The sequence below is a fragment of the Canis aureus genome, chromosome 2 (assembly GCF_053574225.1).
Source record: "Canis aureus isolate CA01 chromosome 2, VMU_Caureus_v.1.0, whole genome shotgun sequence".
NCBI classification, from domain to species: Eukaryota; Metazoa; Chordata; class Mammalia; order Carnivora; family Canidae; genus Canis; species Canis aureus.
In genome coordinates, this window is record NC_135612.1 from 30,693,684 (window position 1) to 30,709,346 (window position 15,663).

Here is a 15,663-nt window from a genome sequence, read left to right on the forward strand (position 1 = left end):
CCTTTCACCAACCCACCATTTACCTAGTCATCTATTAGCTCCCATCCCCGCCCTCTCCAGCCAAACTCTGGGCGAGGCACATCATAGTTGCTGGAAGTCCAGGCATGAAGAACAGAAGTTCTTGCCCTTAAGAAGCTCACAGAGTCTTTTCTAAAGGGTGCATATGGCTAATTTTTCCACAATTATACATTGTAAGATCTTTTGCTTTGTAACTTCTCTCTTGGGATCAACAGCACTTTTGGCAAAGGGCATACTGGGAAATAAAGGGTGCCCCAAAGGTCAACCTTTCTGTTGGAAAATCTCATAAAAGGCATTGTCTTGGATAGTGCTTTTAATAGAAGTACCCTGTGAGCCACATGTATAACTTTAAATTTTCTAGAAAAGATACTAAGACACCGCAAAAAAACCTAAGTGATGTTAGTTTTAATACATATTCATTGAACTCAATATATTAAAATATTGTCATGTTAACATGTAATCAATATACAAATTATCAATGAGGTATTTTGCACTCTTTTGTATGTGCTAAATCTTTGAAACCAGTGTTAGGTATTTTGCACTTATAGGACATGTCAATCTGGCTACATTTCAAGTGCTTGGTAGCTGCATGCTGCCTATTGGACAATACAGGCCTAAGGAAACAATGACCTACTATTTACAATTTGAGTTTGTGATTATTTCTGGATTAAAAATAATGTAGTCTGTTGCCTCATCTTTCATACTGAGGACCTATCCATCCTGATTCTCTGGGTCAGAAGCTTCCTGAATTGATCTGTTCAAAATGTTCCTTTAGTGCCTATCATGTATTGGGCATTGAAATTAATCTCTGTGAAATCAGAGATACTTCTCATTGGATCTGAGATAGCACAGCCTGGTGGTCTGAGCATGGGTTCTGGCACCAGGCTGTCTGTGTATGACTACAGAATTTATTATGTGACCTTGAACAGTTATCTAACCTCTCTGTGCCTCAGTTTCCTCATCTATTAAATAGGTAGAATAAAGAATAGCTTTATCTTTAAAGGGTCATCATGAGGTTTAGAGGAGTCAGTATCATCAGGTGCTTAGCATCTCTCAGGGCAAGCATATATAGGTGTTGGATAAAACATATTTTTAAAGTTTTGAAGATTTTGAAATGATTCTACATTTTTCAAATATGATAAGGAAGTAAAACATATCCTAAGAGAAAGACTACTTTGTTGTTTTTTTTTTTTTAAGATTTTTAATTTATTTATTCATGAGAGGTGCAAAGAAAGATGCAGACACATAGGCAGAGAGAGAAGCAGGCTCCATGCAGGGAGTCTGATGTAAGACTCAATCCCAGGACCCCGGGATTATACCCTGAGCCAAAGGCAGATGCTCAACTGCTGAGTCACCGGTTGCCCAAGAAAGATTACTTTGAAGGGAGAACCTTATAGTTCAGAGTTAGACTAAAACTCAGAAGACCAGAGGGTCAGTTCAACATTTGACTTAATCAATCTGTGCCTCTATCATAAAAAGCATAATGGGGCACCTGGGTGGCTCAGTCAGTCAAGCATCTGACTTTTGATCTCAGCTCAGGTCTTGATTTCACAGTCATGAGTTCAAGCCCCACATTAGGTTCCACAGTGGGCATGGATCCTACTTAGGAAAAAGAAAGACATAATATTTTTGCATACTTATTTATAAAAAATGTTGTGGGAATAAGAATGCTAAATATAAAACACTGAAGAATTCCAGTTAGCGGGGATCATTTCTGCAAAGCCTAGGTATTCTGGGTATAACGCAGTTAATAGAGGGATATGGCAAATACCCATGAAGCATGCATTTGTGAGACTCCATCTGCAGAGGGAGAAATGACTATTTGTTCACGATGATATCCTAGATACATAGAAATTTCATTTTAATTTCTGTTGCTGTTATATTTTTTTCCCCTGACCTTTATGCTTAGCAGTGCCAGGCCCTCGGTGAAAAGTTCCCGTCTCTGACATTGCCCAGCATCTGACGCATTATCATTCCCATAATTAACAGTGACTGGAAACAATTTAATTCTGGGGCAAATGAAAATGAATCAGTGGTGTCAACTCCATTTCCCATCTTTCTAATTTTCTATAACACAAGAGGAGAGGGAAGTGTCTGTTCCCTGGTGTGAGATTCACTTAGGAAAGTGAGAAACAGATTAATAATTGGTAATCCCCTATTCCTCACTCACAGTCGTCTCCAGCTGGAAAATCATTCTTTAGAAAATATTTACCGAATAAATATTTAAAGTCCCACAGAATACGGCAGCTGGATATATTTATGTTTCTAGCAAAATATACTCATGGCTTGGTGTGGGAAATTAAGAGGAAAGCACATTTAGAGGCAATGGAACCATAAACCCAGGTAGACCTCAGGCTAAATGAAGCCCTCCTTCGCAGTCTCCCTTATATGCAGAAAACAGGAATATGGCACAGCGCTGCTAAGGACGCTTCAGCAATGAAACAAGACAGAACAGCTGGAAACCTGTGGCATTTGCAGTAAAACTGACACAAAGGCATCTCAACCCTGGATTCAGAATGCAATTTACTTGCATGCAGAGTTGCTAGCTCAAAAGGACTCAGTTTTGACTTACATCCTAGCTGTGTCTTCCTGGATCCATCACTGAACCTTAATCTGCAAAATGAAGGCTCTGCCTGTGACCCAGAAATTCTCTTCCTCCTCTAAAATTCCTAGCGAGTGAAACTGGTAGAACATGAAGAGTCTATCAGTAACCATATCTACTCCAATTATGCATTCTGGAACTGGGAAATAATCACAGGATGGATTCAGGGGCCCATCGGACCCACTTTGAGATAGGCGTGAGCTACAACTCTATAATCACCCAACCTCCATGAACTCCTACATGGGTGGACCTCAGTGACATCTTGGGTCTCCTGGAATTGGTGTCAGTTCAGAGCCAGTGCCTGGTAAGCCCCCCAGAGTCTGTTTGACTCCTTTCCCCTCAGGGAAAGCATTGCTACCCTAGTAAAAGGATATAAATCCCTTGGGGGAAGGTTGAGTGGAATATTAATGGTATATAGTCTCAGTAGTGTACTGGGGTCTTTCTTCAAGTGACCCAGTCTCCCCTTCATTTGAGGTGTTCTGGGTCTGCAAACTGGCTCAGGTCTGGGAATTCACTGATGCTCCGTGACTCTTTCATGGGCCTCATGACTTTTTATGATTCAAGTTAAACTTTCATTCACTTGACCTAGAATTTCTGCTTCTACAGATCAAGAAGACTTTAGCAAACTACCTATTTCACTTGTGGCAACACCACGATCAACTGGCCAATGCCAAACTCCACCACTGGCAGGACTTGTGTTCTTTGCGGTAACCAAACCTGCTTTGCTTTGAGCTGACAAGCCCCAGCCTCTTGGAATTTGCTATCTGGAGGAGAGGAATAAACACATGAAAGGCAACTATTTGCAGGGAGGGCAGGTTGGCCTCTCTGAGACCCTGAACTCCAAGGTCTCTGAGAGAAGAACCTTGGAAGCAGAAAAGACAGCAAGAGCAACACTCCTAAGAAACACATGGAGCATTGATGGCTCTGAGCACCAGAGGCCCGCGACAGAAAAATCCCAACACTCTGAAGCTTTATTTCCTTGGTCATTTAGTTTTACTTAATTTAAAACCTGATCAGATGGAGCTCCTAACTAAAGCAGAAAAAAACAAGATCTCTGGAGAAAGCAGAGTCTTCACTGAGATGACGCAGAGATTCAGAGACAGGGTGTCCAAATGGAACTCTAGAGAAAAGCCCTCTATCACGGAGGTAGTGGCTCACATGTTATATACAGGTGACATGCCTGCAAACTCAGCTGAGGAGAAAGAAAGATAACTTTCTTTGTTTTCCTTAATAACTTCATTTCTCAGGCCCCCTCAGGGGCTGGATCCCACAAAACTCTGGTTGTTTTGCTGCCAGGGATCCCATTCAGCCCCACCCCAAGCCAAGGGAATCTTCATTTCTTCTCACAAAAGAAGAATCAGGCTAACAGACACATGAAAAAATCCTCAACATCACCCATCATCAGGGAAATACAAGTCCAAACCACAATGAAATACCACCTTACACCAGTCAGAATGACTAAAATCAAACAACAGATGTTGGTGAGGGTGCAGAGAAAGGGGAACCGTCTTACACTGTTGATGGGAACTGGTGCAGCTACTCTGGAAAATAGTATGGAGCTTCCTCAAAAAGTTAGAAATAGAGCTATCCTATGACCCAGCAACTGCACTACTGGGTATTTACCCAAAGGATACAAAAATAGTAATTCAAAGGGACACATGCACCCCAATGTTTATAGCATCAACAACAACCAAATTATGGAAAGAGCCCAAATATCCATCTATTTATGAATGGATAAGGAAGATGTGGTATATACATACAATGGAGTATTACTCAGCCATGAAAAATGAAATATTGCCATTTGAAATGACATGGATGGAACTAGAGTATATTATGCTAAAATAAAATAAAACAAAAATAAATAAAAATAAAAACAAAACAAAAAACAAAAGAAGAATCAGCCTGGAAAGCCTGAATGACTCTCCCAGGGTCCCCAGTAAAGGGCACGGGTAAGGTGGACTGGGATTTCTGGACTCTCAATCCTGTGCCAACTTGGCAAAGGCACAGCGCATTAACCTCTGCTATCACGATTTATGGAGCCTAGCTGAGTTAGCAATACAACAGCCTGTGCTTTGCCAGGTAAATTCTGTTATTTAGAAGTCAGCATCACTGAGGTATAGGCTAAAGAATGATTTGTCTGCAACAGGGAGGAGGATGATGATATCATGAATAGGCCAGGCAGTCCCCACTTCTGTCCTGCCCTTGAATTAACTTCCAGACAGTCCATTAGTTTGGAGCATCCTGCAACCACCATAATGGCCCTTTTCTCTGTAGTCAATTGGGTTGACCACATCACAATCTAGAACTGGCGATTAAAACTGCCATAAGAATTTGACCACAGTCAGGTACTTTTGAATCTGTGGATATCAGTGAAATTTCCTTGATAAGATTGTAAATGGAAGGACAGGAAAGCTCAGAACTCAGGCCGTTAGCCTTTTCCTGACAGGCTAGCGGTATTACTTAGGTAAGAGAAAGCAAAAGGAAGCCTTGGCCTTTCCTGGTGGCAAGAATGTCTTATCCTGTGGACCTTGAGAAGGTCCTTTAACAAAGAGGCCCAAACAACACACGTTCTTCCTCCGGTACCCAAATTTGCCCAGCATTAGGTCTGCTGCAGCCACTTGAATCCATGATCCAAATTACCTCCCGTGTATTTCGCCAATCTCGCGCAGCCCTTTGAGCACCAAGGGAAAGCTTCCTTTCTCCATCATTCATTACAAAGCAAATGATTGATTTTGATCATTTTTTTCCCCAGGTAAAAAGTATTTTTACATTTTCCCAAAGTTTCTGACCTTCCTGGTTTATTGGAATGGTCTACTAGAATATCTCCACTCTAAGGAAAGCTCCTGATTTCTGCGACTCAGTCACATATTTGCCAAGTGCCCACTGTTTGTGGAATATGAATTCCATATGAAGGGCTATAATAAAAAGATGAGAAAGCACATCAGAAAAAAATCTGTGGACAGTCCACCAATCTCAGTATGCACATACATCTTGTGGCATAAAATGAAATAAAGTTTTCAAAAAATATATATATTTTAAAGATTTTATTTATTTATTCATGAGAGACACAGAGAGAGAGAGGCAGAGGGAGAAGCAGGCTCCACACAGGGAGCCTGATGCAGGACTCGATCCCAAATCCTGGGATCAGGCCCTGGGCCGAAGGCAGACGCTCAACAGCTGAGCCACCCAGGCATCCTTCAAAAAATGTTTTGAATGAATTATAAAAGTGATCCATTAGTTTGCATGCGGGAATCTTTGTACCCTTAAAGTAATCAGACTATACAGTCTTTCTCCACGATGCCTTAGATTCCCTTTAACCTTAGTTCTGATTTTAAAGTACTACCACAGGGATCCCTAGGTGGTGCAGCGGTTTAGCGCCTGCCTTTGGCCCAGGGCGCGATCCTGGAGACCCGGGATCGAGTCCCACGTCGGGCTCCCGGTGCATGGAGCCTGCTTCTCCCTCTGCCTGTGTCTCTGCCTCTCTCTCTCTCTCTCTCTGTGTGTGTGTGTGTGTGTATCATAAATAAATAAAAATTAAAAAAAAAGTACTACCACATATAATTAAGGAAGGCATGTTGTAGTTCTCTGACCTTTCCTTCTGGCAAAACTGTGTTTTGCTATGTGAATACCACTCTCAGCAATCACACCTGATATGCTTCTCAAATTCATAACCCAGGATTGTTTCCTTTCCTTTCTTTATGTATTTACTTTTATGTTATATTATTCCTATAGATTCATCTCATGATACCTCAGAAAGAACATCTCTAATGAAAAGAAAGTTCTCAAACACAAATTTTATATTTTTACTAATTTTTTCCTTATCAAAGCAGAGTATCTTGAACTCTCCTAATTAAGCTATTGGATTTTCCTCAGCGATGGATTCATTTAGTATAGTAACAGGTGCTTCAAGCTCTTTGCAGACAATGACTATAGCATTGGCTATATACAGCAGTCCTCTGTTTTCTGCAGTTCTGCTTTCCCGAGTTTCAGTTCCTGTGGTTTCAATTCTCTCCTGTCAATTGTGGTCCAGAAGCAGATGATCCTCCTTCTAAGTCAATATCAGAAGGTCAGTAATAACCTAACACTACGTCACTATGCCTATGTCATTCATCTCATGTCATCTCATCACATAAGCATTTTATCATCACCCATCATCACAAGGAGTGAGTATAGTACAGTAGGATATTTTGAGAGAGACCGCACTCACATAACTTTCATTACATTATATTTTTATAATTGTCCTATTTTATTATTAGTTATTGTTGATATCTTACTGTGCCTAATTTATAAATCAAACTTTTTCATAGGTATGTATACATAGGAAAAAGCGTAGTTTATATAGGGCTCGGTACTATCTACAGTTTCAGGCATCAACTGGGGGTTTTGGAATACATCCCCTGTAGATAAGGGGGAGGGGAGTATGGTACTATTCCATTTACATGGCCAATGGCACAACTTCTGTTAATTCAACAAAAATCAGGAACTTACAAAAAAGAACATATTACATCTCAAGAAGTAGGCTTCCTACCAAGTTAAATATGTTGTCAACATAGATCAATAAAATAACATTTCTTGAGACACACTCATCCTGGATTTAAGAGCAAGCTTGGATAGTTTGAACCTTTACTAGCCCATAATAGGTAGGACTAGGGCTATTTCTTGCTTAAATTAAATTTTCAGAAGAAAAATACATTTATGAATGCCTTCTGCCATAGAAACAAGATTCCACTTAAAATAAAACCCATTTCCTAGAAGTATAATACTGCAAGAATCAGCCCCAAGAATACAGACGTGTGTTCCGTCTTCTGGATAATTTTATCTCTAAGAGCCAGCATTGCAGTTTCTAAGGCCAACATGAAGGTAGGGGAAGAAGTGTGTTAAGAGGTAATTTCTCAGGAGTGAGGTCCTCTAGAGTGGAGAACATGGACAGTCATGAAGAATAAATACATTACTGTGAAATATGAAGGAAAAAAACCTTACCCGAATCCAGAAAGTAAACGACAGAAGAGAAAGAACCCATAACCTTGGACAAACGAAGAGAGGAAGGCGAAGAATCCGTTGATAGACATGCAAATCAGAAGAGACTGCTTTCTTCCTATTTTGTCCGCCAGTCCTCCCCAGAAGAAAGCCCCTGCCATCATCCCCAGGTACACTATGCTGCCTGCAACACACAGGAGACAAAGAAACATATTAGAGACTGGGAGTAAATGACACATGTAAGAACAAATGAATAAGAGACTAAATACATTTCAGCATTTTGCGTGGGGGAAAAATACATTCCTCAATATATACGAATCACCTTTCAAGTTGGAAAATAAGCTCCGTGGGTCACCTTTAGCTGTCATGACCAATGATAAAGGCAAAAAGACAAAACAGTGACATTCTTTTTAAGTTCATGAGAATGGTACACGGTGGGCAGGCACAAGGAGTCTCCACACAGGACAATCCTGGAGTTTGACTCATGCGCATGTTGCTTTTGGTCCAAATGCCCAGCTTAGCACATGACAAGGCCACGTGACAAGATGGGAGACTGAGTCAAGGGCTCCCTGGTCAAAATAGATCCCCCAGCTTGTTTCAAATCTCTGCCTATAGCAGATGACTAGGCCAAGGCTGGACTCCTAGGGACTCTCTAGAGGATTCCACAGGTTCTTTCTCTCTAGTGTCTTCTAAAAGCCCTGGCCCTTCCTTGGGAAGCAAAGGGAAGCTAGGGAAGGCGGGTTTAGAGATCATAAGAGTTAATCTTAAAATAGGCTCAAACTCTGCTCATAAAGAAAAACTTTCTCTTGGAGTCAGAAACTTAAGAAGCCTAAGGAGAAGAAAAATGGCTGTTGCAGTTTGGGAATTAGTAACTTATCATAGGTGGCTTTACTTTCATAGTGCAAACAAATGGAAAATCAAGAGTTAGATCAATGTCCCTCTTGGCGTCACTATGAGTACACATTTGTATTTTTCTTTTCTTCCTTCCTTCCTTCCTTCCTTCCTTCCTTCCTTCCTTCCTTCCTTCCTTCCTTCCTTCCTTCCTTCCTTCCTTCCTTCCCTTTCTTTTAGTAGGCTCCATGCCCAGCATGGAATCCAACAGGACAGGGGATGGGGGCTTGAACTCATGACTCTGAGATCATGACCTGAACTGAGATTGAGAGTTGGATGCTTAATTGACTGAGCCACCCAGATGCCCCACGAGTCCTCTAATTTTCTAACTCACTTGCTTCTTCTAAAAAACCAGGCCCCCAGAAGCCCTGAACAGAATCTGTCTCGGGATGAAAGAAAAGAGTATGCAACGTCTAGGGGAAATGACATAATTAATAAATGAAAATCTGTTATATCTGGATGTGGCATTTTACAAAGCTACTACTACATCTCTCATCCATTCCTGCTTTTCCCTGCTTCCCCAAATCAGCACTTGAATAGTTCCTTTTCAAAGGCACAGTCAAGATACTCAGCAGTATCTAAGTAACAAGTTAAAAAAAAAAAACACAAGGGCAGCCCTGATGGCCCAGCGGTTTGGTGCCACCTTCAGCTGGGGGGGGGGGGGGGTTGCGGTAATGATCCTGGGGCCCCGGGATCAAGTCTCACATTGGGCTCCTTGCAGGGAGCCTGCTTCTCCCTCTACCTCTGCTTCTCTCTCTCTCTGTGTGTGTGTGTGTCTTGAATAAATAAATAAAATCTTAAAAAAAAACACAAAACATTGATTTATTGCTTTAGATTAGTTTGGGATATATCCTATTTAAACACTCACCCTGAATTCATTTGCTTAATACACAGCTAATGGATCAATACGAGACTTAGAAGGAGGACACCTGGCAAAGTCTGATGACCTTGACATCAATGACATACGGACGCTGCTTTGCATATAGCTGAATACAGGCAGCTATAGTGAATGGCGAATGGCGGAGCAGTTGTACAATAAGACAAAACAGAAGGCATTTTTATTCGGACTGGGGTACTGCAAAGGGGGAATGGATATCCTTTGCCTTGGTGGGGATGACATATTTTTCTCTGTATCACGGAGCTAACCATACACAGAGCATCCTTCTCAAAAAAAAAAAAAAAAAAAAGACTCAAAAGACTCGTATCATGAAGCCCAGGGCAGGGCATGGTTACAAGACAATTTAAATAATGTATCAAATATATATATATATATAGGGCAGCCCCGGTGGCGCAGCGGTTTAGCGCCGCCTGCAGCCCAGGGCGTGATCTGGAGACCCTGGATGGAGTCCCACGTCAGGCTCTCTGCATGGAGCCTGCTTCTCCCTCTGCCTGTGTCTCTGCCTCTCTCTCTGCATCTCTATGAATAAATAAATAAAATCTTTTAAATATATATATATATATATAATGTATCAGCACAAGGCAAAGGAATTCCCAAAGGAGACAGATTCACTCAGGGAAATGCATAGGCAGCAACTCTCTTATTTATAGCATCAGGGGCTCAAGTTGGCTACACATGCCTCTCAGGATAATCAGTAGCTCAGCTTTTCAAAATAATAATATCCATAACTTTAAAAGCCGAAAGGTGAGCTTCTATAGATTAGGAGGGGCCTGTGGCCGCTGCAGTCTAAAGATGTGGGAGTCTTTCTTGCAGCTTCAGCCCCAAGGACAAAAGCCAGCCAGTAGCAATTGCTGAACCTTTACCAGTTCTAAGTGTTTGCATGAATTAAGGTATTTGCTCCTCATGACAATCCTTTGAGGTTAATACTATGGAATCCAGTTCACTAGCAGAGAAGTGAATGATCTGATCATAGAAAAGTGAGTGGTGACATTTCGGCCCATCAGCAGTTCTTTGTGCAACACGGTTACAATTCCTCAACAAGTCCAGCTGCCCTCCTAGGAAAACATCCCAGTTTGTCCAGGCGCCTATGTGGAAGTACCACCCAGACCTGAAAGCACCCTTTGAAACGTCTGAGGTGTCTTCTCCTTAACTCACAAAATTAGAGTTAAGTCCAAGGTAGGAGAATACAATAGACAAGATCCAGGGGGAAATGCTGCTTCATTCTACCCAAGCGTACATTCCAAATGGGCACATTCCTGACCACTGGTGGGAGGTAAGGGGGTCAATGTTGAATACATTGGTGGTGCCAAGGAAAAATGAAAATTCAGTATCTTGCTAAAAAGAACATCTATAGAGGCGCCCGGATGGCTCAGTTGGTTGAGCATCCGACTTGATTTTGGCTCAGGCCATGATCTCAGGATTGTGAGTTTAAGCCCCGTGATGAGCCCCATGCTGGGCATAGAGCCTGCTTAAGATTCTCTCTCTTCTTCTCCTTCTGCTCCTCCCTCTGCCCTAGGGAAAAGAAAAAAGAAAAAAAAAAAAAAAAGAACATGCTATGTTCCAAAGGAGGGCAACTCCTTCGTGTTTCTGGTTGTAGGAGGCATGATGCTCCTGCTGGACAGGGCTCTATATCCTATCATTTCTCCTTATTCTGAGCAGTCGCCTGTAGCTTCATCTTCACTAAGCCAGACCATAGATTTATGAAGTGATGATTCCAGAACTTTAAGGACTCCTAACTGGTCATTAGATTTTCCCAAATGTCAGTAGTGTGAAAACACAGGCTCACCCTTGGATTTCTTAACGTTCGGTAAAGGCTGAGTGAGCTGAGCTTGCCCCTGACTTCTGTGATGGAGATGGCTCAGTGACTTGACAAGGGGCAGATCACCTCCATTTACCATTAGCACTTTGTACTTAAGCCGCCAAAAATAATACTCATTAGAGGTGTTTTTTAAATTTAAATTCAATTATCCAACATATAGTGTGTGCTTAGTTTCCGATGTAGTGTTAAATAATTCATCAGTTGCATATAACACCCAGTACTCGTCACATCATTAGAGGTTTTAATATATAAAAGAGTAAAATAAAAATGGCTCATCCTTCAATTCCTTCAGGTATCCTTAACACACACACATATGTATATGTATGTGCATATATATGTGTGTATGTCTCTATATATTTATATATGTCTATTTAAAATCCAAATATGCCTACATGATCAAAAATTCAAAGCACATGGAAATACATGAAATGAAACTAAAAGGCTCATTCTCCCTTGCACTTGACCTTCTTCCCAAAAGTAGCTATTATCAATTTTTCTAATTCTTCCAGAAAATTTATACCTATAAACCAGGAAAAATGGGTAACCTTTAGGAATTGCCTGTTAAAAACAGTTTTTTTTTTTGTTCCTGTGTAATATTTATTTTTTTCTCCGGTTGTGTTTAGGATTTCTAAACTTAACAAACCAGAAATAAATCTGTCAGAACTTTAATAATTACTTCAAGATACATTTCGTATATTTCAGAAAAGCATACACTATCAGCTATTAGGGGAAAGCCAAACACTTATTTATCCATCTTGCACTTTTTTATATGCCTAAAATAAACATAGCTCAATCTTTTAAAAGAGAGAATATTAAATTCAATTGTAAAGAGTTTACTGAGCACCCACTCTGCCTGACTTTTCCTGCAGAGGAAATACAAGGATTGATAAGTCATGATCCCGAGCTTACAGAAGGAAAACCTTAGCAAGCCTTTATCTGATGCCTTCTCCTAGCAGAAGAAGAGGGAGGTAGTTACACACCCATTCACACAATTGCCCAACAAGCCATCTGATTATGGCCACTACCGAGTGGAACATCCAGGTCAAAGCCTGTAGCCTCCTGGGGACATGTGACCAGGAAAGAACAATACTGAAGTGCACACTCAGGGACTCAGTTCCAAGTCCCTGAACTCTTTCTATTCCATCAAGATGGCTTAAGGAGCTCATAATTCAGGGAGGGAGACATCAGGCACAAAACAGCAGGAGCCCAGCCATGAGACGTGTGCTCCAGTGGAAGCAGGAGGACAAGAAGTGGCTAGTAATTCTGACAATGGCCTCTGGGAACGTTTCACTGAGAAGGGGATACCTGAGAGGATTCTGAAGCATAAGAAAGATTTCAAGATGGTATTAAATTCTGCCACAAGTGTAGGTTTAGCAAAACAAAATGTAGTATCAAGTTGTGTCTTCACCTCTATGCTGGCTAAGACTATATTTCAGATTTAAAGACAACAATCTTTCGAGCCTAGATTGCGTATTACTGGTGATTAGATTGTCCTACTGGGCATGCCAGGGCCAGGATTCGGCCTCCACAATAACTTGAGACAAACAGCACAGTGGGAAGATTCATTTGCTGATTATGTGACCTAATTAAAACCAAACCTTCGAAAGTTAGCAAAGGCACGGAGTGAACGAAGGTGGAAACACTCAGGGATTGTGCGAATACAGACTGTATTTCCTGACTTGTTTCCATGTTTCCATTTTGTTTTCTCTGTGTGCTGAGGGGATTCCCGGAAAACTCAGAGCAGGGATGTGTTCTTGACACAGACCAGCCTTCGGCTCTCCACTCCTCACGCTGCTGCTGCTGCTGCTGCTGCTGCTCAGAATTCAAAGGTATGTTAGTCCCAAGTCCCTTATTTTAGGGACAAGAAAACTGATAGTATGAGAAACTAGTACTTGAAATCAGGTCTTCTAGATCTTTGCTCCTCAGACTATGACCTCTGGAACAAAAGTACCAGCACCCTGGGAAAACCTGCTAGAAATTCGGAGGCGAAGGCTCCATGCCACACCTGCAGAAGTCAGAAGCTGCATCTGAACGAGAGTCCCACGGATCTGTGTGCACCTTAGAATCTGAAAGCACTTTTAGTCCCGTGTGCTTTCCACTAAAACACTTAATCTCTCTAATACATATTTTTTTTTACTTAAAGTCTGTATTTGTCTAATACATATTTGATGGAAGGACATGCAGCCTATGGAATATTTTTAATTCCAAAGACACAGAACAAAAAAGATCTCCCCTACACGAGCTCCCGATGTGTAAAGGGCAAGCAGAAACTCTGTGCCTCCCCTAGGACCTGTCTCCTCAGGACTAGCTAGAGGCAGATATCTGATGTTGAAAGAGGTGAGGCTAGGACTCTCCAATCCTTTCACAAGTTGAATGAAGATTCTAATTCAGCTGGGCTCTTGGGAGGTTGAACCCGACCTAAGGCTTGCTCTACTCTTCCTACCACAGTCGGGCTCAGGCCGCGCTGGGGAGCCCAGCCCCTCCATCTTTCAGGAGACCAAAAGAGGCCTCAAGTGTGACTTTCTCCTTAAAGTATTTTCTAACAAGGGGGCTGATTCCATTTATTTAATCATACTCTCATTTCCCCTGATGAATATCACATTTCTATTTCTGTTTCTTTGCTAATAAGCTGCTTCTGATTCTTTCTGACAGTACATAAGGGGGCACATCTTTCCCCCCAGCACCATTTTAAAACACATTTAAGCTAAACAGAACAATTTTAAGAAATGTATATAGTATTTTTCTCACAGAAAATTTTAACCGGTAGGTTTTTATAATTTGTCTTAAACACTTCAGTTATCCATGGCTAATGCATTACTCTATAATTCATTGCACCATTTATTTACAAATTGGATTCCTACAAAAATCATTCTGTGGCAGTATTCTGAATTCAATGATAAATAATCTCCATAAGGTCATGATCATATTCACCCTTTATAATGGAATTTTAGTAGGATAGAACAAATGTCTAAGTCAAAGAAAAATAAAAATAAGCACTAATTTCATATATGTACCCCTTATGTTTATTGCAGCATTATTCACAATAACCAAGATACAGAAGCAAACTACATGCCCATTGATACACAAATAGATAAGGAAGATACGATACACACAAACACAGGTCTATTATGCAGCCATAAAAAGAATAAGATCGCACCATTCGCAACAACATGGATAGACCTAGAGGGTATTATGCTCTGTGAAATAAGTCAAACAGAGAAAGACAAATACCATATGATTTCACTCATATGTAGAATCAACAAAATAAAACAAACAAGCAGCAGAAACAGATCCATAAAACAGAGAACAAACTGGTGGTTGCCAGGGGCAGGGAGGTGGGGAGACTGGCAAGATGGGTGTAGAGACGTCAAAGACACAGGCTTCTGCTTATGGAATGAATAAGTCATGGTGATGAAGGGTACAGCACGGGGAACACAGTCAGTGGTGCGGTAATGGTGCTGTATAGTGATGTATGCTAGCTACTCTTGTGGTGAGCAGGGCAGAAATATAAAGAGTTGTCAAGTCACTATGCTGTATACCCGAAACTAGTGTAACATTGTGTGTCAACTACACTTCAATTAAAAAGAAAAATGTAAAGCTATGCTGAAAGGAAGACTGATGGGCCATAGATACCCCCAAGTGATAAGATCTCTAGTGATACACTTGAAAGGGCAAGATTCCAGATTGTTATTATTTGGATACTTATGCAGATAATTCCGGCTTTTTCTGAAGGCTATGAACAAGTTTTAGAGTCTTTTTTTTTTTTTTTTCTGGGTGCCACACTTTGGATGAAAAACAGCTCTAGACATAAACTCGCTGATACACTAATTTTTTGGTGAAGTCCATCTTCCAGAAAGTACCACTTACCAAAGAGGAGCATGTTAATAGAACAGGATTTGGCCTAATATTTCTTACACTGAAAAATCCTTGAATCCTCTCTGGCCAGACCGACTCAAGGGAAAGTGTCTATGGCCTCTAACACTGAATGGTGATCTCAAGAGGAGGACACATACGAATCTTCTCTAGTCTAGTAAAGTGAGTGAACCTTTGGGATTTTGAGCAGGGTTCCTTTTTGTGTAAAGTACTGACATGTTAATATTACTATTAGTATGAGGGAGGGAGAGAAATGAAGGGAAGGAAACGATGCAAAAGAGGTAAGAGGAAAAAAAAGAGGAGCTCTGGGCTGCTGTACAAAGTTAATTATAGCTTTTGGCCGCCCTGGGCTCAAGTTCTGAAAAGATACCACCTAAAACAGTCCTGAAAGAGTTAACTAATTTTTTAAGTCTCAAAGACTTATTTTTTTTTTTTTGCAATTTGAAACTATTCAAATGAAAAAAATAATGATTACTTAAATTTAATTAATTTAAATACTTAGTAAATAATTAATAAAATTCTCTTAACCAACCTTTTACTTTTTCCAATTACTGGGAAGGTCCATTGTGTGTTCAAATGCATTGG

General features: G+C 40.8%; 1 protein-coding gene across 1 annotated transcript in view; it reads right to left on the reverse strand.

Moving 5' to 3' along the window:
- The window catches only part of SV2C (synaptic vesicle glycoprotein 2C), a 209,213-nt gene that overhangs the window by 98,205 nt on the left and 95,345 nt on the right, over positions 1-15,663 (reverse strand). The window contains exon 3 of the mRNA XM_077867670.1: positions 7,601-7,781. Within this exon, the coding sequence (XP_077723796.1) occupies positions 7,601-7,781 (181 nt within the window). The remainder of the gene's footprint in view (positions 1-7,600; positions 7,782-15,663) is intronic.